The following is a 21,146-nucleotide window of genomic DNA, read 5'->3' as shown; positions in this document are numbered from 1 at the left end:
AGTAGAAGCTGTGGCAAAGATCGTCTTTGAAATATTTTAAAAATGTCAATTCATTATGGACAGATGTTTTTATCAGTATAGTAAAAAGTTATTAGAAAAATGCAATGAAAAAACACGTTCAGACATAAAACTACTTGTCTCATTGCCATAAATGTTTATGTGCTCTTTCAGTTTCTAAACTTGTCTTGCTGCAGATGGAGAGAGTCTGCGAGGCTGCGCAGGTGCCCAGATCACACTCTGAGTGGGCGGGGCCACCCTCTCGCTGTTCCAAATGGACCAGCAGCACCGGCGGCACCTGGGAATTTGCTAGAAATGTAGCGTCTTCGGCCCCATTCCATTCCTGCTGAACCAGAGTCTGCTTTTTAACAGGCCACCAGGAGGAGTTCCTGTTGTGGCTCAGGAGATTATGAATCCGACTAGTATCCATGAAGATGCGGGTTTGATCCCTGGCCTCGCTCAGCAGGTTAAGGATCCGGATTGCTGTGAGCTATGGTGTAGGTCGAGGACGTAGCTTGGAACTGGTGTTGCTGGGGCTGTGGTGTAAGCCAGTAGTTGTAGCTCAGATTTGACCCCTAGCCTGGGAACGTCTGTATGCCACGGGTGCGGCCCTAAAAAGAAAAAAAAAGAAAGAACAAGATGCCCAGGTGACTCATGGGCATGTTATTATGGTGGCACCCGAGGCTGCTGGGACTCAGGACACTTTCGTAGAAGGAAAGAATTAACCCGAACCTTTCCCCCACGTCTCAATTTCTCATAAGACCTGATACAATAACTTTATTTGTGACGAATAGGACCAGATCATAATTGGCCAGGCTCAGGGCAAAAAATGAAAATATGGGCTACAAGGATATATGGTACAACACGGGGAAGAGAGCTAAAATTTTGTAACTATAAACAGGGTATAATCTTTAAAAATTGTGAATCATTATATGGTATCCCCATCACTTACAAAAGATTATATAGCAACTATGCTTCAGTTTTAAAAAATGTGAGGTCCCTTTACAGACAATCATTAAGAATTTCAAGATGGTGACAACCTAGCCTAAGGCCCTTCTTTTTTTTTATTTTTGTCTTTTTTAGGGCCACACGGGCAGCATATGGAGGTTCCCGCTAGGGGTCCAATCGGAGCTGTAGCCACAGGCCTATACCACAGCCACAGCAACTGGGGATCCCAGCCGCGTCTGTGATATACACCACAGCTCATGGCAATGCCAGATCCTCAACCCACTGAGTGAGGCCAGGGATCGAACCTGCGTCCTCATGGATGCTAGTCGGGTTTGTTAACTGCTGAACCGCAATGGGAACTCCTGGGACCCTTCTAAGGGAGGCCCTGTATAATCTTTTGAAAGTTACAAAAGATTCCAACTTTACCCACTCAGAAGTCCCCTGCATGGGTCCCCTGCCCATAAAGCTGGCCTTGCTGATGAGGCAAGAAAAGTCTGGGTCATTCTGAATTCAGTCACACTAGTCAAGTTATGAGATTTCTGCTTTGTTTTATTCATTACCAATCATTATAATTAAAAAGCTCCAACCCTCATCCTTTTTGAAGTTTATTTTTTTCTCAATATGCAAATAGAAATGGCTTCAATCAATGGCTGTTATTCCAGTGTAAAGATTTCTTTCAAAAAAAAATACAAATATGTCCATGTCTCTTAAAACATGACTGGAAGCTCTCTTCAGGGAAAGACAACTGGTGTTCATTTATTTTATTGACAGTGTACAGATTTTCATATATTGCATGACAATACTGACTGCTAGATTGCTTATAAAGATTTAGTTCATATTTATTCTAGATTTTTCTTCACAATAAGAATAAAACTCATGCCAGTGTTTCGTAACCAATAAGATCAAGTCATTCAAATTTAATGACAGTTTTATGAAACTAAGAATCTCATATCACAGAGCATTCACAGTGCAGGAGGTCACAGTTATTGAAAAAATAAATAGCGGGATAAATATATTTATTATTTACAACTTTTCAATTCATTGCTCCTGCTTTGCCCATTCGAGAAGATGAACAAAGATGGCAGCATTCAGCCCACGTGCCAGAATTATCTCACGGGACTCCAGTGACATGTAACCAGCCCAGAGGTTTTTGGTTCTGGTTGATTCTACGGAGGTTTTCTGAGCATGAGAGTGCTCTGGTTCTATCTACCTGCTCTTTGTAGGTCATGGCTGGGCCCCAGGAAGATCGCATGGTCCCGAGGAAACTGTGCCCAGTGTGCCCAGTCTGCTCGGCTCTTTCCTTGGCAGTGCCCGTGTCTGCGCACGGCTGGGCTCCATCTTTGCTGGCAGCCCTCTTTCCTCTCTAGGTGATCAAGGCTCTCTTTGTGTTCAGATACCCAGCGACTGCTCTGGGCTAGCAGGCTGGATGGGAGACACATACAGGGGGGACCCAACCAGGGGGGCTTGTGCTCTGACCTGGACACTCAGCCTCCCAGACTAGCAGCCCTTGGAGGAGACTCCCCAAGAGCGGGCCACAGAGGCCCAGCCATGACTCTGGCCACTGGGTCCCCAGCTATCCCTGGTCCAAGCCAAGTGGAGGAAGTGCCAGGTTGTGTTTGGACAGCTCAGAAGGGCCCCTCTGGAGGTGAGGGCAGGAATGTCCCAGTGGCCAGGGAAAACCCACCAGAACATCCGATTTAGAAAAACAGGGCTGCCTGGCTCCCATCCCAGCCATTTTCAGTGAGAGGAAAGGCCTGGCTCTTTCCATTGAAAGGGCGCTGTGTGTCCGTCTGAATACTTGGGAAGTCCCTCCTTGGAAATTCTGGAGCGGGAGCAGGGAGGGCTCTGTTGACTGGGACTCTCATTTATACACAAAGGCTGGTCACACCAAACCACGCGACCTGAAACCAAGAGCTGCACATACTTCCGATCGTTAAAAAAAAAACCTTGTTTTCCAGCAGTAGGGTGGGAGGTACATAGTCTGTCCAGGATCAAGGGCTTTGTTGGCTTCGGCTGCGGAAAAGCCCCAACCAACGTGTTGCATAAAAGGCAACTGTTTGAATTCTGGCAACGATGAGGTTAGGGGTGGGGAAGCCCATATGGGTCAGAGGGCTTTTAACCAAGAGACAGCCCATCCCAGACCCATAAATCTAACAGGTGGAAAGGCCACATAAGCAAGGACTTATGGGCTTGCTCAGATGGCTACAGGGGGTGTTTCTGTCAGAGCCACTTCCTGTGGCCCCGGTTCTGTATCCCAGTGTTCAGGCAGCAAGGGTTTTTCAGACCAGAAGAGGGAACGTACTTGGCTCCTGTGATGAAGTGTGTGGACGATACTAGACCCTGGTGAATGGACACTGACCCCACAGGAGGCGACGGAAGGCCTTAGAGACATGGGGGTAGAAGATGATACTGAGCCCGGCCCCCAGCAGCATGTGAGGGTTTAGCAGAAACCAATGGAATCAGGCAGCCCTTTGTGATTGACCAGTTAGACTATTTAAAAAAATCCCCATAAAATAATTGGCTGCCCTGTTGGGATGGAAAGAACTCCTCCTGGGGGGGCAGGATGGGAGAAAAGCACCTCTCCTCCCGATTTCCGGTAGGTACCACTTCCTTGAGGTTGGGCAGCAGGTGACTTTGGATACTGACCATTGGCTACTAAGCCCGAGGTTAAGCACTAGCGCCCAATCTAGTTTTCCCTACTAAGAAGCCAGCGCAACGTCTTGTAAAAACCTGCACCCTCATGACTGCCCTTTGGGGAAGGGTTCTCTGTGACAAGGCAAAGGGGCCTCCCACGAGACAGGTAACAAAGCCTGTGTCCCACCCCCGTCCTTCGCCTTGTGGGATGGGCCCAGGCAAAGACCCTCTTGTTCTACCACGGCCATGGCTGAGACAGTGGGGGAGATTTACCCAGGCTGGAGAGGCCCTTTCGGTATGCTTCCAGAAGGCCTGGAGAGGGCTCGCATGACCAGTTGCAGAGCGTAGGGCTCACAGCTGGTGGGGTGCCCTGGGCGCTCTGGGAGAATCCACATGGGGAGGGCAGGGGCCAGAAGCAGCACGTTGGGTCCAGGCATGGATGGAGGGTGATGCAGTTCCTGCTGCCCAAGCACTGCCCCGAGAGCGTTTTCAAAAATTTCTGGAAGTTCCTATGAGAATGACTTGGCAACATGAAGTTGCCAAGAGGTGGCCCACCCCAGGGGCCCTGGATGCACCTGCTGGCTGCCCCAAAGGGCAGGAAGACTCACAAAGAAACAGTGTTCAGAGGGCATTAGGGGGGACCTGGCCTGTGAGGGAAGAAGAGGTGGGGGTGAGAGAGGAGAGGCTCACCTGGCCCAAAGGGCCACTGGGTGTCAGGCTGGACAGGAAGACCACGGGCTCAACGAGCAGCGCCGGCCCCTGCTGGAGGCTCTGGGTCTCTCCCTTGCCCTGTTCTAGACCTTGACCTTGCAGCCCATTTCACACCTGGGAAGGAGGACAGCAACTGTCTACCTCACCTCTGTCCACCCCCAGCTTAAGGGGAGGGAGGGGCCTGAGGACTCAGGGGGGGTCAGGCCAGGAGGCCGCTCACACCCTTCTCGGGGTCCCAGCCTGTTTGCAGAGTCCAGTGTTCCCTGAGGGCGGGCTCCTGCTAATGCTGCCAGGCTCCCAAATCCCCCAGGAGGGAAGAGCAGGCAGTTTCTCTCTTTGGGACCTAGACCATGGGTAGCCGAGGAGGGGGTCTTTGGTCGGGGTCTGCAGGACGGCCCTAGAGCGATGGGCGTGCCCACCTAGTTGAAGCTGGCTCCGGGAGGGTCAGGCCTTTTCAGCTGCTTGGGTCTGCAAGGCAGGGGATTGACAGGGCGAAGCAAGAAACAGTGCTAACAGGAGGGGTGGCGGGGAGCGAGGGGAGCAGGTCATGAACTCACAAGGTCGGTGCTCGAACAGCGGCCAGCAGACCGTGCGTTACAGGAAGGATGGGGTGGGACGACTGTGACCTGCCCTTAACATTAGCCTCTCCCTGCAGCTGATCCAGAACCTTCCTCCAGGGCCACATTCTCAAGACATGGCACACCTTCCACCCTGATCTTTCTAGGGCTGGCAAGGGCAAATTCCAAGCCAGAATCGGACAGATAGCACCTACTTCAGCTTCTAGAGACACTTTCTGAGTCCCATGGTTCATTTTTCTGCCCCCCTATTCGAAGAGCTAAGTTTATTTTTTTTTAATTGCCTATATTCATAGCAGAGTAATTACTCCATGCTAATTAGCTTCAGGAATAAGACAAAGGAAGTAATTCTGTGCAGTGATGAAAGCATTATTTTAAAATGAAGGCCTAATTAATCAAGCAATTCTTTAAACTTGAGATGGAAAAATATTTAGTTAAAAAAGACAATTCTTCACCTACCGTGTATACCTCTATATATCTATAGATATATAGATACATAGTTTCCTAGCTACAATAAACGCATAGATCCTTTAAGGAAGTGACATTGGCACATGAAAGTCATAAGAGACTTAGCCAGGAGGACGGCTCTACATGCTAAAAACATCATTTTTTGTCTCAAACTGCAACTGCAGTATACTTTATAATCTCAGATGGGTGCTGCTGAGAAAGAGGCGCATAATTTGGATTTATTCTCTGAAAGCTGCATAAAGATTCAAAGACTTGAACACCAGCATGGGTGTCATCGGGAGCCCTGTGGCCTGGGTCTTGTTGTAGCTAAAAATATTTTTTGATTTTTATCAGAAAAAATAGGGACATAGGATGGGGATTTATCTTAGGATGTGAGCTGGAGCACCGAGATGTCAATTAGAAACGTGATGAAGTTTTTATTTTTTTTTCTCCTTTTACTGCCGCACCTTCAGCAAATTGAAATTCCCAGGCTAAGCACTGAATCAGAGCTCTGCCTGCCGGCCTCCACCGCAGCCACAGCAATGCAGGCTCTGAGCTGCATCTACAACCTATGCCACTGCTTGTGGTAACACCACATCCTTAACCCATTATGCAAGCCAGGGACTGAACCTGAATCCTCATGGAGACTAGGTCAGGTCCTTTACCCAGTGAGCCACAACGGGAACTCCAAAATGTGATGAAGTTTTGACTCAAACAATACGGACCAACCTCAAGGGCAAGGACACATCCATGCCTGGGCCACCAAGGACGGCCACACACTGGACTGGCTGAGCTGGGAGGGGTGACGATCGGGAGCTCGGCTCCCGTTCTGCTACTTACTAGCCATTGATCCAGGGTCACCTGCCTTTTTCAAGACTATATTCCCTGTTAAACGAGGAAAATAATCCCTCCTTACATCACAGGGCAGTTTTGAGCATCACAACAGGGACAGATGAATTCTGAAAACTGGATGAGTCTGTAAGACAGAGAAGACCAGCTACTGTTCTAGGCAGACAGAGTGGTCCTGAAGGAGCTGCTACCTGCATGTGAAAGTTTACAGTGATGAACTTACAGGCTCCCTGGCCTCTCCCTTAGCTAATTTCTTAGGAAAATTGCCCTTGTCCTCAACTTGCAGACCATGAAGTATCTAGACCGAGAAACAAAGGGAGAAGCCTTAACTTGGTGTAGCTACTAACACTGACTGATGAGGATCCAGAATAGAAGCTTGCTGATGGCGCTGTCACATCTCAGGCTCACGCTAAAGGAATTTAAGGGACACAAGCTCAAACACGTTCTCCTTCTGAAATGCAGGAGGCCCTGAAGAGCCCAGCCACAAATTCCACTGCGGGTCACAACCTGCGTCTCAGGAAAGAATCAGCTGTTGGATTCATACTCATCACCCATGGCCGATTATCAGTGACTCGATAAAAGCCTCCGTTTTTTTTTTTTTTTACACAGTCACGGGGCATTCCCATATGGTCTTCTGTGCAAAATATCCCAATATTAAAAGTGCATCAAATCTGATAAGACCTCTGCAATAGAAACATTAAAAAAATAAAAAAACCCCGCCTCTGTATAAAATTCATTGTGCTTTCTGTTCAGAAACCACGGATGGTTTGTGTTCATAAATCTTTTTAATCTATATTGGAGAGCTCTGAAGCAGGCGACAATTGTCAAATATTTTTCTATCTAGTTTTGAATCCGCCTCCCATCTTTGGCCTTTCATGCGTAGCAGACTAGAAGGTTCAAGAAACTTCTAAAAAATTCCAAGTTACGGTTTTCATCCTTGCCTCCAGCTAACCAGAGAGCAACCGGTGGTTTTTCAGGACCTCTCTCTTCTTGTCACTAACTATGACTTCTGGCACACTCATTCCAGTTCAGCGGGCTCTGAAATTTGTTGGGCATATAAACAATTGGGTCTTTGAACAGGGCGGTTTGGAGAGCAGAGCATGAGCAAAGAAATGACAAACCCAAACAGACAGCGCGTCACATCCCACAGGAGGTCTGGAATGAATGGCTGTAAACGACAGTCTCCAGCGTGTCTCTGAGTTAGCACCTGTTGAGATGTTAGTCTTTCCCTCTTATGTTCCAAACCAGTCATCTTAGTGTCAACGCAACGTGACACACACAGGACCCATTTTCCATTAAGCGTTCCCGTTTTTGTTCCCATCCAGGTCCTCTGCATGGAATGATATGTTTTCAAGTATGATGATCTAGAGCTGACATTTGATGTTGAATGTTTCATTGCTCATTCTCTGATTGCCTCCATACACATGGTAAGAGAGTCACTCACTGTCTCTCTTTTGCTGTGAACAACTGTTTCCAGTCTTCCAAATTTTCTAGAAAAAGGGGTGGAGCATTTGCTATCATCGCCTCCAATTCCCAACAGGTCGATCGAGCCTTGCGCCCTCCGAGCTGAGATGCTTCCGGCAGGATTCAGAGGCTCTCAGTAGAGCCCCCTCCGGCCCAGAGGGGGCCCCTGAGGACATTTCTAGTTTGCACTCACCCCAGGAGACCTTGTGTTCACCGACCACCTCATTTCCAAGGCTGCCGTGCAACAGAGAGGCAACCCGCGCACAGAAGTCCTTCTGACCCAAGTGTCCAAGAGAGGAGACACATGCCACAGCGCTATGGCTGGCAGCTCAGAGGTCTGCGAAGCTGCTCCAACAGTGGCCCCCGAATCTTGCCTGTTGGGGGGCCAGAACTCCGAGGAGGAGGAGGAGGATGCCCAGCAGCCTGGCCCGTGGCCAGACAAAGACCATAAGGGCTCTTCCTTCCTGTGGATGAAAGAACAGACGGTGGCTGCTGATGCAGGAGAGACTCGTGTCGGGGGGGTGGGGAGGGAAAGGAGGACGCCAGCCCAGAGCAGCTTCCAGGAAGGGGGCAGCGGCTCCGCTTTAATCGTCTTCTCGGCACATTGGCAAGTTGACGAAGGTGAAGACGTTAAACTCTATCATGATGGAGAAGCACAGGAAGACGGCGTAGAGGACCAGCACGTAGACCCCCAGCTTCCGGTCCAGCCTCCACTTGTTCAGATGGATGCCGAGGACCTGGAAGAGAGCGCACGGACTGGGCTTGAGGGCAGACCCACACAAAGGCATCTTACTGGAGAACTCCGCCTGACTCTGAAGCCCAGAGCTTTCTCCACAAGGTAGACAAGAGCAGAGGGTGCTGCCGGGTCTGTCCTTGGTCGGATCAGAAGGAGCCCTGCCGGCTTCAGACTTGTCTCGTGAAAGGGGGCCGGCTCCGGGCACACACAGCAGCTGCTCTCAGGGCACCGGCCCTCCCGGAGCAGGCATAGAACTTCCTCGGGACGCAGTGCCCTCCAGGGACTTTCACGGGTCCGCCCTTTGCTTTAGAACTTGGCATCCTCAGCCCCCTTCAGCAAAACTCCCAAGGCTCCTGTTGGCCCATGGTCTGGCCAACTTCAGCTTGGGCGACCTCTTTCTACATGTGTGTATGTGTCTGTGTGTGTCTTTGTGTATGTGTGTCTGTGTGGGTGAATGTGCGGGTATCTGTATGTCTGTGTGGGGGTGTGTCTGTGTGGGTGTCTGTGTGTGTTTATGTGTATATGTATGTCTGTGGGTGTATGTGCATGTGTGTGTGTGTATGTGGTGTGGGGGGGTATATGTGTGTACGTGTGTGTGGGAGCGGGTGTACGTATGTACGTGTCTGTGTGTATCTTTGTATGTGCGTGTGTGTATCTGTGTCAGGGTGTGTGTGTATGTCTGCACAGGTGTGCGTGTGTGTGGGTGTGGGTGTGTGCGTGTGTTTGGGAGACGGGGCTGGAGCACATCTTTCTACGATCCTTCCAGACTCACCCATGTGTCCTTTTCTACCTTCTTTCCTGTCTCTGTATCGAGGTTTCCTGAGGGTTGGACTATAGTTACCTCATCAGAGCAACGCCATGGGGCCTTAGAGACAGGCCAGAGTGGGTTCAAATCCCAACTTTGCCATGTCCTACCCCTTGTCCTACCCTGAGCCTTGATTTCTTCCACAAAATGGAATGGCATCAACAGGTGCTTGTAAGGATGGACTAATGGCAGCGGAGGTTGAGTGTTTAGCACAGTTTGGGGCACATGGAGGAGACCCCAGTTTCAGGATGTGCCAGCCCCGGGGCCTGGCCATTGTGTCCCCACATCAGCTCAGACGGGCTGGGACAGGCCTTGTCTCCTACTGGCACCAGTAAGAGGAGACAGATGGGGTGGCAACAAGAGAGAGAGGCAATTCACTTCCTCTGGGGACTTTTTAGTCACTCAGGGGAAAGTAGATGCTAACAGTCTTGGCACAAATTATGTCTGGGGGTATCTGCAATTTTTTTTTATGGACACACACACAGCACATGGAAGTTCCTGTGCCAGGGACTGAACCTGAGCTGCGGCTGCAACCTACGCCACAGCTGTGGCAACGCCAGATGCTTTAGCCCATTGCACTGGGCCAGGGATTGAATCCGAGCCTCTGCAGCAACCCAAGCTGCTGTAGTCGTATTCTCAACCCACTGTGCCATAGCGGGAACTCCTACCTGTGAATTTATATAGCTTCATTCCTCACTGCCAAGGGGGAGGGAGGGGGGGTCTCAGAGACATAAACAACTGTGCAGAATCAGAGGAAATGACGTCTGCAAGAAGCTTCTATTTTGGAACTGCAAACACTCACAGTGAGAGCAACGGAGCCCAGCAGCAACACCACGGAGTAGACCAGACCCCGACTGTTGATCTTTACCTGGAAAACAAAAGCAAGTGCCCTGAACCTCTGGGCTGCTGAGGGCTCCATCTGTTCTGGGAGCTGGGGTGCTCGGGCATGCCCCTCCCCTCATCTGGAAGCCACAGGTGGGGGTCCACGGTGGGCATGTGACCATGGATTCAGGTGTCTGCTCATGGGAGGACACAGACGAGGAGAGGACAAGTGTGCCCGTGGGCAGAGACACAGGATGAAGCCCTGTGAGTGCTGGGCAAACACGGGCTGCCTCCTGTAGGCACCTCCCAGGCTGCTCTGGATGCCTCTGTGCAAAGTAGGTGCCAGAGTGCCAAGGAGAAGGGGGCAGTGTGGCCTCAGCCGGAACAGGGCCAATACCGGCATCAGTCCCTGTAAAGCACCTGTGCCTGGCTTGTCTGGGTTACGATGGAGGCGAGAGGAACTTACTGTGGATCCGTAACTAATAACCATGGTTTGTAGCCCCCACGGTATGCCGAGTCCCACAAGGATGTCAAACACGTTGCTTCCTATGGTGTTAGAGACCGCCATGTCACCAAGGCCTGCAGGGGACAATCGACATGTCATGATGGGTCATTAAGAGCAGGCTGCTGGGAACCCTCTCTTCTTTCCTGTAACCGTTTCATTATCGGTATTCTTCAGAAAGGAATTCCTTCTCATGGGGCCCACATCTCTAAAACCTTTTTATGAGCCTAAGAGCCACTCCCTTCATGAAGTCTACAGGGGCCTGTTATGGGCTGAACTGTAACCCCAAGATCCCATGTTGGAGTCCTAACCCCCAATATCCCTGAATGTGACCATATACAGGTAGGAGTTCCCGCATTAATAGGGATAATCACATTAAAATGAGGTCATTAGGGTGGATCCTAATCTGAAATGACTGGTGTTCTCATTAAAAAGGGAAATTAGGGCGCAGGCATGCTGGCCAGGAGCACTCCACTTACACATAAAGACAGCCACCTGCAGGCTACGGAGAGAGGCCTGGAACAGACAGAAAGAACCAAGCCTCTGACACCTTGATCTTGGACTTCTAACGTCCAGGACTGTGGGTCAATTTCTGTTTCTCCATCTCCCAGTTTGCGGTGGTTACAGCCGCCCTGGGAAGCCAACACAGAGCCCTCCCTTATGCCTCCTGCCGGGCGTGCGAGCTGGTTGCAGGAAGAACCTGCTCTGTGCTTTTCCTCATCTGGGCCTCCTGGTTGTTCTGGGAAGGAGAGGGCTTTGTCCAAGGAGTATATTTGTGACCCAGACGATGGCCCCTCAACCATGACCCAGATGACAGGGCATCAGGTCTTACGCTCGGATGGTCTCCTAAGAATGAACTCCTCCCGCAACCCGCAACCAGACTAGAAGCATCTTAGAGGCAAGGGGCCATGTCACCACCTTCTCCCTGCATCCCCACTGTCCAGCATCATGCCAGCCACACAGTCTGGAAAGCTTAATAACTTGAGCAAACAAAAAAGTTAGAAAACAAACTTTTACAAATACTCAGGCTGGCTGAAATCTGTGCTCACCTGGTCCCTTTGCCCTAAAGCGACACAACGGTCATAATCTGGCCACATACAAACGTCCATGGAATGAACAGCCTGAAATACACATTTCTGTGACCATAAAGTCACCCTGGTCACTAAGAAGGTCACAGAGACTTAGGCCAGCATCCAGACGACCACCTCAGCTCTGTCTGCCCCCCTGCCCCCGTATTAGCTAGGCCACCTCCTCCTGCCCTGCTGCCGCCATCTGCTGACCTGTAGGACACAGAGCCTCCCTTAAGGGCCTTGCAGCTCCCTCCCTGGCTGCTCGGGCACTGACCCGAGTGCCTTCAAAATCTTGGCAGCCTATGCCTACTGGGGCAGTACCTCTGGGAAACCTGCCTCCCCATCTCCCAGGATCCTATGAAACAGGAAGGTGCAGTGACGGCTTTGGAAGAGCTAGTTGTCCCTGGTGGGGAGACAGGCACCAGCCAGACAGGTCAGAAGGCACAGAGATGTTCGAGTTTGGGAGAAGAGAGAGGAATGCTTCTCCAGCTTGGCAACTGTTCAATCTGCACAGACGCTGCTCTCCGAGGAATCTTTTTTTTTTTTTTTTTTTTTGTCTTTTTGCTATTTCTTGGGCCACTTCCGTGGCATATGGGGGTTCCCAGGCTAGAGGTCTAATTGGAGCTGTAGCCACTGGCCTTCGCCAGAGCCACAGCCACATGGGATCCGAGCCGCATCTGAACCTACACCGCAGCTCATGGCAACGCCAGATCCTGAACCCACTGAGCAAGGTCAGGGACCAAACCTGCAACCTCATGGTTCCTAGTCGGATTCGTTCACCACTGCGCCACGACGGGAACTCCAGCACTTCTCAAACTTTAAGAGACTCATGGGGCGGGCCGGGAGGGGGGTGTTGCTAAAAAGTCTCTGATTCGGTGGGGCTGGGGCAGGGCCTTGAGTCTGCATTTCTCTCAGGCTGATGCTGCCAGCCTGGACCACACATTGGGTTTTGCACCTTCAGGATGCAGTGTCTCCTTATGAGAGCACTTTGCATGGGTCCTGCTTTGTGTGGTGGATTTGGATCAGAGGTTTCTGTCTCCTCCGCCATAAAGAATCTGTCTAGGCTTTAACCTTCTCTGCTGGGTCCTCTGTCAGTCACAGCAGCAGCATCCTTAGGACAATGACCCGCCCCTCCCCCATCTCATCCGTCCTCAAGTCTACGTGCTTCTTCTGCATTCCATGGGAGACACTCTGAGACGAGGTCCTCTCTCAGAACCCCCGTTGTCCTTGTTCCTGCAGAGCCTGCAACCTCGCTGGGAACCCCCTCCAAGCCCTTGACCTTCTAGTGTCATGACCCCCAAAACACTAGTCTGGACTCGAGGCTAGTTGTTTAAACAGCACATTCTCTTGCCCCCTTGACCTTCGGCTGTGTCCACCCAGCCAGCCTCGGCTCTGGATGAATTGGTCATCTCCCATCTGTGCGACGCTAGAGCTGGTATGACTCCAAATTCATGCTGGGATTCCACCTAATTTCATGCCAGACCCTCGGGGGTCACTGGCTTTCCTTTAACTCACTGGACAGGGTGGAATGGTGCCCGCCCACTCGTGTCCACCTGAAACTTGTGAATGGGACCTTATTTGCAAAGAGGGTCTTTGCAAACGCAATCCAATTAAAATGAGGTCATGCTGAATTAGGGTGGTCCCAGTCCACTGACTGGTGTCCTTAGAAGCAGCGGGAAGTCTGGATACAGACACATAGAGGGAAGAACACTATCTGAAGATGCAAGCCAAGGATTCCTGGCAACCTCTGGGAGCTGGGCGAGAGCAAGGAAGGACTCTTGCCCAGAACCTTCATAAGGAGTAAGGTTTTACCGACACCTTGATTTTTTTACTTTGGATTTCTAGCCTCCAGAACTGTATTTTTTTTTTTTTTTTTTTTAGAGCCACATGCATGGCACATGGAAGTTCCCAGGCTAGGGGTTGAATCAGAACTGCAGCTGCCCGCCTACCCACAGCCACAGCAACGTGGGATCCGAGCCAAGCCTGCAACCTACACCACAGCTCATGGCAACGCCAGATCCTCAACCCACTGAGTGAGGCCAGGGATCGAACTCGCAACCTCATGGTTCCTAGTCAGACTCCTTTACACTGCGCCACTATGGGAACTAGCTGGGTTTATTTTTGCTGTGCCACAAAGGAACTCCAATTTCTGTTATTTTACGCCACCCTGCATGGAGAGAGTCTTCACCCTGCTTACCTCATGTCAGGTAGTCAGCCCCCGTGGAAAAGACCATGAAACCCATACACTACCCAAGTTCCAGAACCTTGAAAAAGAATCAAAAAGAACTGGAGAGACAGGGTATCCCCACTTGGCCTTCCTGGGACCAGAACACTTCTGTTACCACTTCATTTGTTGTAAAAAGTCTGGGCTCAGAGTTCCCGTCGTGGCTCAGCGGTAATGAACCTGACTAGTATCCATGAGGACACAGGTTCGATCCTTGGCCTTGCTCAGTGGGTTAAGGAGCCAGCATTGCCGTGAGCTGAGGTGTAGGTCACAGACGTGGCTCAGATCCTGTGTTGCTGTGGCTGTGGCTGTGGTGTAGGTCGGCAGCTGCAGCTCCGATTGGACCCCTAGCCTGGGAACCTCCATATGCTGAGGGTGCGGCCCTAAAAAGACAACAAAAGAGTCTGGGCTCCAGCTCTGTTCAACCTCAACTGGTGATGTGAGAACAAGTTCATTTTTGTACAACTCTACATAAGCAAAGGCTTCTAGAGGTCTGGAAGGGTTGACCTTGGCCGTATTCTTGCCATGGTGGAGCCTAATACAGGATGCTTTCCAGTTGGCACACTTTGCTCCACAGAAGGACTTAACGACTTTGGGTCAGGAGAGCCTGGAACTGGAGCTCTGCCGGGGGAGGGGCCGGGGCTGAGGCACCGTCCATACCTTGTCTCGCCACGATTAAGCTGGCCATGCAGTCTGGAACGCTCGTGCCTGCTGCAAGGAAAGTAATGCCCATGATAACATCAGGGATCCCGAGGGTGTATCCAATAATAGTCACCTGCAGAAGAGGGGGGGAAACGTGAACCCACAGAGGAGTACCCCGGGAAAACTGCTTGTTAAGTTTTTAACTGAAAGGTAGGACTGCTGCAGGCAGCAGAAAGATCTGAAACACGGATTTTTGTTTTGTTTTTTTTTTTTGTCTTTTGTCTTTTTAGGGCTGCACTCGTGGCATATAGAGATTCCCAGGTTAGGGGTCCAGTCAGAGCTACAGCGGCCGGCCTACACCACAGCCACAGCAACGCCAGATCTGAGCCGTAGTCTGTGACCTACACTACAGCTAATGGTAACTCCAGATCCTTAACCCACTGAGCAAGGCCAGGGATTGATCCTGCAACCTCATGGTTCCTAGTCGGATTCGTTTCCACTGCACCAGGGAGGGAACTCCTGGAACATGCTTTTAATTTAAAAACATCTTTTGAATGTTCTTCCCCTAGCTCCCCCCGTATTTACTATTTTTTGGCCACACCTGCAACATGCAGAAGTTTCTGGGCCAGGAGGGGAACCTGCGCCACAGCAGTGACCTGAACCACAGCAGTGGCAATGCTAGATCCTCAACCCACTGAACCACCAGGGAGCTCCTGTATTTACTATTTTAAAAAGTCAAGCAAATAAAGTAAAATGAAAACAAAATAATCTACTGTTTCTCAAGACCCTCAGACACCCACTATTAACACTTTCCATCAGCCAGGGGTCTCAAACTTGAATGTGTAGGAAACCTCTGGAGGCTGGGTTAAAAGGGGACTGCCAGGTCCCATCCCCAGTGTTTCTGATTCAGGAGGTCTGAGGTGAAGCCCAGGAAGTGCTCAGGTGGTTGAGACCCTGAGGCTGCTGGTCTGGGAACCACATTTGAAAACCTCTGCTTTCGCATATATCCTTGAGCTCCTTTCGGGTGTGTGTGTGTGTGTGTGTGTGTGTAAAAAAGAAATCAGATTACACTACCAACATCTATTTGGCAACTGCTTATTTCATGTCATATTACCTTGGGAATATCTTTCCATCTTAAGTATTCATCTAAAATATTACTTTAAACTGAGGCACAGATTCCACTGCATGACTGTAAAGTTTTCACCACTCTGTGACTGTTGGATACAGAAGTGGTTTCTCTTTTTTGCTCATACAATATGACTGCATACAAGTAACAGTCAACGAGCACTTACTGGGTACCAGGTACTTCCCAGGTGTTTCACGTTCACAACCTCACATACTCTATCATTCATCACCCGCTGGTGGGGAGGCATTATAATTATGCTGATGGAGCTGAGGATCCGAGAGGTCAAGTTACAGTGTCATTGGGTATGAAGCCGGGGAGCAGTGCAGCAGGGATTCCAGGCCAAGACTCTCTGACTCTAAAAGCTGTGCTCCAAACCTCACCATCAAATGCTGTCTTGTGTGAAGACCTCTGGTTCTCATCTTACTATGCCTTTAGGATCAGTTCCAAGAAATAAAGTTGTTCGGTCAAAGGATACACAGCCTATTAAGAATCTCAGAGCAAGAATACACAGCCTTTTAAGGATCTCAACACGTGGTCACATACTCTTCTAATAAATGCCTGACACTTGAGAGATGGTTGTGCCCTGAGCAGCAGCCAGATGGAAAGATCTAGAAGCACTTGGACAACCCCATTCAAAATAACCATTAGCTCTGGCTTGTCCCATCTAGAAAATGGGAAAAGTGGCACCTCCCAGGCTTGTTCACATCCCTGCTGATGGGTCCAATCCCGGCAAATGGTTGGGTGACTTGGGAAAAGCTGGTTTGCTTCTCTGAGCCTCAGCTCCCTCGTCTGTAAAATGGGCTTTCAAATGAGGATTAAGTGAGCAAATACAGGGTGACAATGCCTGTGCAAGACATACACAGAGGTATGTTTCCTTTCTCTTTCAATCACTCATTTTGCAATGGGGGAGAGCAGAAAAAATGAGGGTGATTAGATCCAGATGAAGTGTGCTTTCTAAGTGCAGAGCTCAGCCCTGATATGTGGCCAGAGCTCAAGGACCAAAACAATATTCCTCCTAGGACAAAGCTCTGCAAAGGTGTTTGAAGATGCTCCATCCCCGAAAGTCAGGGCTCAGCTCAGCATCAGCAGGCATGGGGCAGAGTGCACACTAGCTGGCTTGCGTAAGGAGAGAGACAGGGGGGACAGAAACACACGCAGTGGATCCATCGGTGCTTAATCCACGCTGGCCGTGAAGTTCCCCACAAGCACAGCCAGGCTGTGGCTATGTTTTTATGGGTGATGCCAGATGTCATAAATATGGGAGCCTGGGTTAGTTTGGCAATACTGATGATGCCTCCACTTTTTTTTTTTTCCTTATATCGCTGAACTACGTGGTTAAGAAGCTGGGGGCGGGGTGTGTGAGGTGGTAGTGGAAGGACAGAAAGAAGGTTCTGTGTGTCTATACACACTCTCCAAGTGTCAGGACCAGAGATGCTACCTGAGCATCACCTTGCTTTGGACTCCACCCCTGGGCCCGCCCAGCCCTCCTGATGCTTAGGCTTCAGAAAGGGAGTCCAGAGCTGGGGGTGGGGGGGTGGGAGGGGCACCTGCTTGACCTTGTGGAGCTCATGCCTCCGTGCCAGTCCTCCGTCTCCCTAGCTGTGTAGAAGCGCTGGACAGGATGATCCATTTTCAGAGAATCCCCCTGTGGACACTGACATTCAAGAATGGTGTCCCCAAAGCCCTGGGGGTGAGAGATGCGAAGGGCAGTGGGGTAAGGGGTGGGCAGGAGAGAATTCACTGCTCCCCGGTGCCCCCCTCAGAACGTGAGGGAAGTCAGAGCATGGCCCCTGGTGAAGGTACATCCTGCTTCGGCAGAAATAGAGCTAGGCGTCTTTACCATTTTCTATTATGGAGGGCATTCAATTACCCCAAGCTGAGGGCAGCTGAAGTTCAAAACCACAGGTAAGCATGTCCCACAGCAAGGTGGTTCCATGACTCTGGCCAAGTCACTGCCAAGACTCTGCTTTAAGAAGCGCGAGTAAGGTTTCTAAGTCAAGGCTGGGGGGATGGGAGTGTTATTCAAGGTCTGACCTCACTGCTAATTCATAGAATTGATTTCACAATACTGTTGTTTTCATTCATTAGAGAAGAAAAAAAAAATCACATGCATTAATTTGATCTTCCCCAATGCTCACACCCACTCAAATGTTACGAAATACTTTTGTCACTTGCAGTGTTTTGAGAATGCACTTTAGTAAGAGAAATCACTGGGTCATTTAATCAAATGTAAAGATTGGCTTTCATCCTGCTCAAAAAACTTAAGTTTGCAAATTCAATTTATTTATTTATTTTGTTTTTATTTTTTTTCTTTTTAGGGCTTCACCCATGGCACATGGAGGTTCCCAGGCTAGGAGTCCAATTGGAACTACAGCTGCCCGCTTACGCCACAGCCACAGCCACATCAGATGTGAGCCGCGTCTTTGACTTACACCACAGCTCACGGCCAATGCCAGATCCTTAACCCCCTGAGCGAGGCCAGGGATCAAACCTGCAACCTCATGGTTCCTAGTCAGATTCATTTCTGCTGTGCCACAAGGGGAACTCCCCCCATCCCCTGCCCTTATTTTGAGGCCTAGTTTTCACTCTGATTGCCATCCTTTTCTGGGGGGTTTGGATAGCAGCGATTTCCCACTCATCTTCCAAACACACACACACACACACACACACACACACACCCAAACCCAGCTTCCATGGGGATTTTTAACCTCCAGCAGAACAAGTGCAGAAGTACTACTGGCTGCATCTCATGGTGACCATGGCCGATAGATACAGTTATACTCAGTTTGCCATGCTGCAGGCGCAGACCTGATGCCTGAACAGAGACTGTGACGGGGTGACCGTGGCTCATGGAGGCTGTCACCTCCCCAGGTTTCACGGCTCAGAGGGGAGAACAAGGATTCACATCCATTCCCATGTGACCACACATCTCTTCGTTCCCCATTGAACTGCTCCTCCACAGTTAAAAGAAAGAGGGTCCTGGAATTCCCATTGTGGTGCAGCGGAAATCAATCCAACTAGGAACCATGAGGTTGCAGGTTTGATCCCTGGCCTCACTCAGTGGGTTAAGGATCCAGTGTTGTTGTGAGCTGTGGTGTAGGTCACAGACACGGCTCGGATCTGGTGTTGCAGTGCTGTGGTGTAGGCCAGCAGCCGTAGCTCCAATTAGACCCCTAGCCTGCGAACCTCCACATGCTGAGGGTGTGGCCCTAAAAAAAGCAAGAAAAAAAAAAAAAAGGAAAAAAGAAAAGAAAGAGGGTCTTTTTGCCTTTGAAATCGACACGCCCTTGCCCTGTGTGTTGGGAGGGGAGTGAAATGACCCCATGGATACTCATGAGATGTTGAGTGGCTGACGAGTGAGCTTCCAGATAGAAATGCAGAGGTCCTGTACCCATGTCTCTCCTTGTCCCCTGGATGGGGGAGGGGTGGGGAGGGACCCCACAGGGGGATGCACAGAGCGAGGGGGGAGGGCTCCTGCTTGGCTCCACCCAGCCAGTGAAAGGTTTGTACAGGGAGCTGTCACAAGCAGCCAAAGGACCAATGCTGATGCCTTTCTGCCTGAAAACCTTTGGTCCACATAGCACCTGCAAATTCCAGTAACAAACTGAGAGGCCTTTCAGGAGAGTGGTTGGGATCATAGACCCTGGAGGCCAATACCTGGCTTCTAATCCCAACACTAGAACCCATGACTTGTGTAACTAATTAGGCAAATGACTCAATCTGGATGCCTCAGTTTCCTCATCTGTATAATGGGCACAACCGCAATGCTTATCCCACTGGGTTGTGATGAGCACCAGAAGAGTTTACCTAAAGTTTATATATGTGCCTGAGCCTAGAAAGGGGAGTGGAGCATCCTCTGGCATCCCTCCGGGAATGGAAGGGGTTGCCCTGTGTTCATCTTCCACTGACTCTAGTCTCCATCGAGTTGCCCTACGGATGCTGAAAACAGAAGGGGGCCTAGTGATTAGCCCTCCAGAGCTCCTCACAGCGAGTCCACACCACACCTGCCACATTCTTCTTCCCATCACACCAGGGCTGCGTGTCTCAGGCTGTCTGTGCAAAGTCTTGTCTCCCTCCCACGGACACCAGGGACCACGCTGTGTCCATCAGGGTCTCCCTGGTGCACAACACTGCTCCACGTCCCTCTGCTGAAACCCCTTCCTAGTGAGAAATAAGCCAAAGTCTGTTAAGGTAGGTGACTTAACAAAGGTGGCACGGCAGTGCCTGGGGTTGGTCTCGAGCCCAGTTCTCCCACCTCTGGCTGGTGCTCGGCATGGGCTGTCCATACAGTCTACCTCGCTCCCACCACTCACCAGCCACACCATCAGGTAGGAGAAAACAGCGATCCACAGCGTGGCAATGACGAAGGTCAGCATGAAGAACTTCTCCCAGCGGGGCTTGCTGCAGTTGGGGATGGTGATGCACAGGAGGAAGATGAGTGGCCAGGTGAACACCCATTTGGCTTTGTCCCCTCTGGCCTCTGCAGGGGGATGGGGTGGATCCAGAAGGGAGGGGGAGAGAAACACACACTGGGTTACACACCTGCCAGTCTACCTGTCGGCTTATTTTTTCAAGCCAGACAAGAGCATGGTACCAATAGGAGTCCCAGGAACAGATCTCCCAGAATCATGCAACTTCACATCAACCTAGAAGTGATCTTAGCAAAACCATTAAGTGTTTATTGACTGAATAACCTCTGTCCAAATCCTTCATTTTGACAGGCTGAGGAGAGTGAGACCGAAAGTGGGAAAAGATTGCACAGGGCAGCTGGAATGGGGATGGGGAATACGGATGGGCTTTGGAGTCAGAGAGAACTGAGTTGGAATTCAAATGGCCTTGAGCAATCTCATCCATTTCACTTCCTCTTCTGACAATATCAGCTGTAGTAGTAACAATAGTAGCAATAATCCAGGTAGGGAATATTTGCAATGTGTAGCAGGTCCAGTGCTAAGCATTTAGCATTTTAGTAGTTTATTTACTTGTTAAATGGGAACATTATCGTTTTCTTGGTTGTTGCAAAAATGACACGATACAATGTACATAAAACACCCAGCACACAGAGCCTGGCACTGCAGGTGCTCTGGAAATCTCAGTGCCTTTGTTCCAAGGTCATACACTCAGCCATTGGCAGATGCAAGACTAAAATGTCTATCCTACTGGCAGGTATGACCTCACTGGCCCCTACCAAGGGAATCCACAAACAATTCAACAGAGGAAAAGTGGTCTCAAAAGCCACCAAGTACTAGCACAGTATCCTTAATAAACTACTGGGTCTTTTGAGCACACGCAAGCTCAAAACAGCCTTGAGGGTCATACCAATGAAATGGTGGAGGAAGGACCTCTGAAAATTCTCTCTTCTGTAAAAGTAAGGCGAACACTAGCAAAAATGGCCAAGATCAACTTCTAAAACTCTGGAGATTAACCAAAGCCTTGTAGCATTCCAGGGAGAGTTTATTTAAGAAAACTGGCTGGGTATCAATAAGAACAGTGGACTTTTATAGTTTTAACTTGCCCTGTTTTAATTCCCTTTCATGGGTTTTTGAGTAGCCTTGAACACCAGTAGCCTGGCATCTACCAGAAGGGGCAGGACAGGA

General features: G+C 50.1%; 1 protein-coding gene across 3 annotated transcripts in view; it reads right to left on the bottom strand.

The window, feature by feature from the left end:
• Window positions 1-1,476: 1,476 nt before the first annotated feature.
• Window positions 1,477-21,146, bottom strand: part of SLC24A4 (solute carrier family 24 member 4) — a 178,865-nt gene continuing 159,195 nt past the window's right edge. For 2 of the 3 annotated variants that reach the window (XM_003128693.7, XM_003482307.5), the window contains exons 13-17: window positions 19,866-20,032; window positions 14,445-14,559; window positions 10,455-10,567; window positions 9,969-10,034; window positions 1,477-8,362 (exon numbers count right to left, since the gene is read on the bottom strand). In XM_003128693.7, coding sequence (XP_003128741.3) covers window positions 8,210-8,362; window positions 9,969-10,034; window positions 10,455-10,567; window positions 14,445-14,559; window positions 19,866-20,032 — 614 coding nt within the window. In that variant the 3' untranslated portion in view covers window positions 1,477-8,209. Of the gene's footprint in view, window positions 8,363-9,968; window positions 10,035-10,454; window positions 10,568-14,444; window positions 14,560-16,852; window positions 17,992-18,657; window positions 20,033-21,146 lie in introns of those variants that run through there. The other variant, XR_014811309.1, reaches the window with a different exon arrangement.

This window comes from Sus scrofa, chromosome 7 (assembly GCF_054392235.1).
Source record: "Sus scrofa isolate SSC_HxYL_T2T_F1_AM1 chromosome 7, Sscrofa_HxYL_maternal_Yorkshire_Landrace_v2.0, whole genome shotgun sequence".
In the NCBI taxonomy this organism is placed as follows: Eukaryota; Metazoa; Chordata; class Mammalia; order Artiodactyla; family Suidae; genus Sus; species Sus scrofa.
The sequence above is the reverse complement of the archived record's forward strand: the minus strand, read 5'-3'. Positions and strand labels throughout refer to the sequence as shown.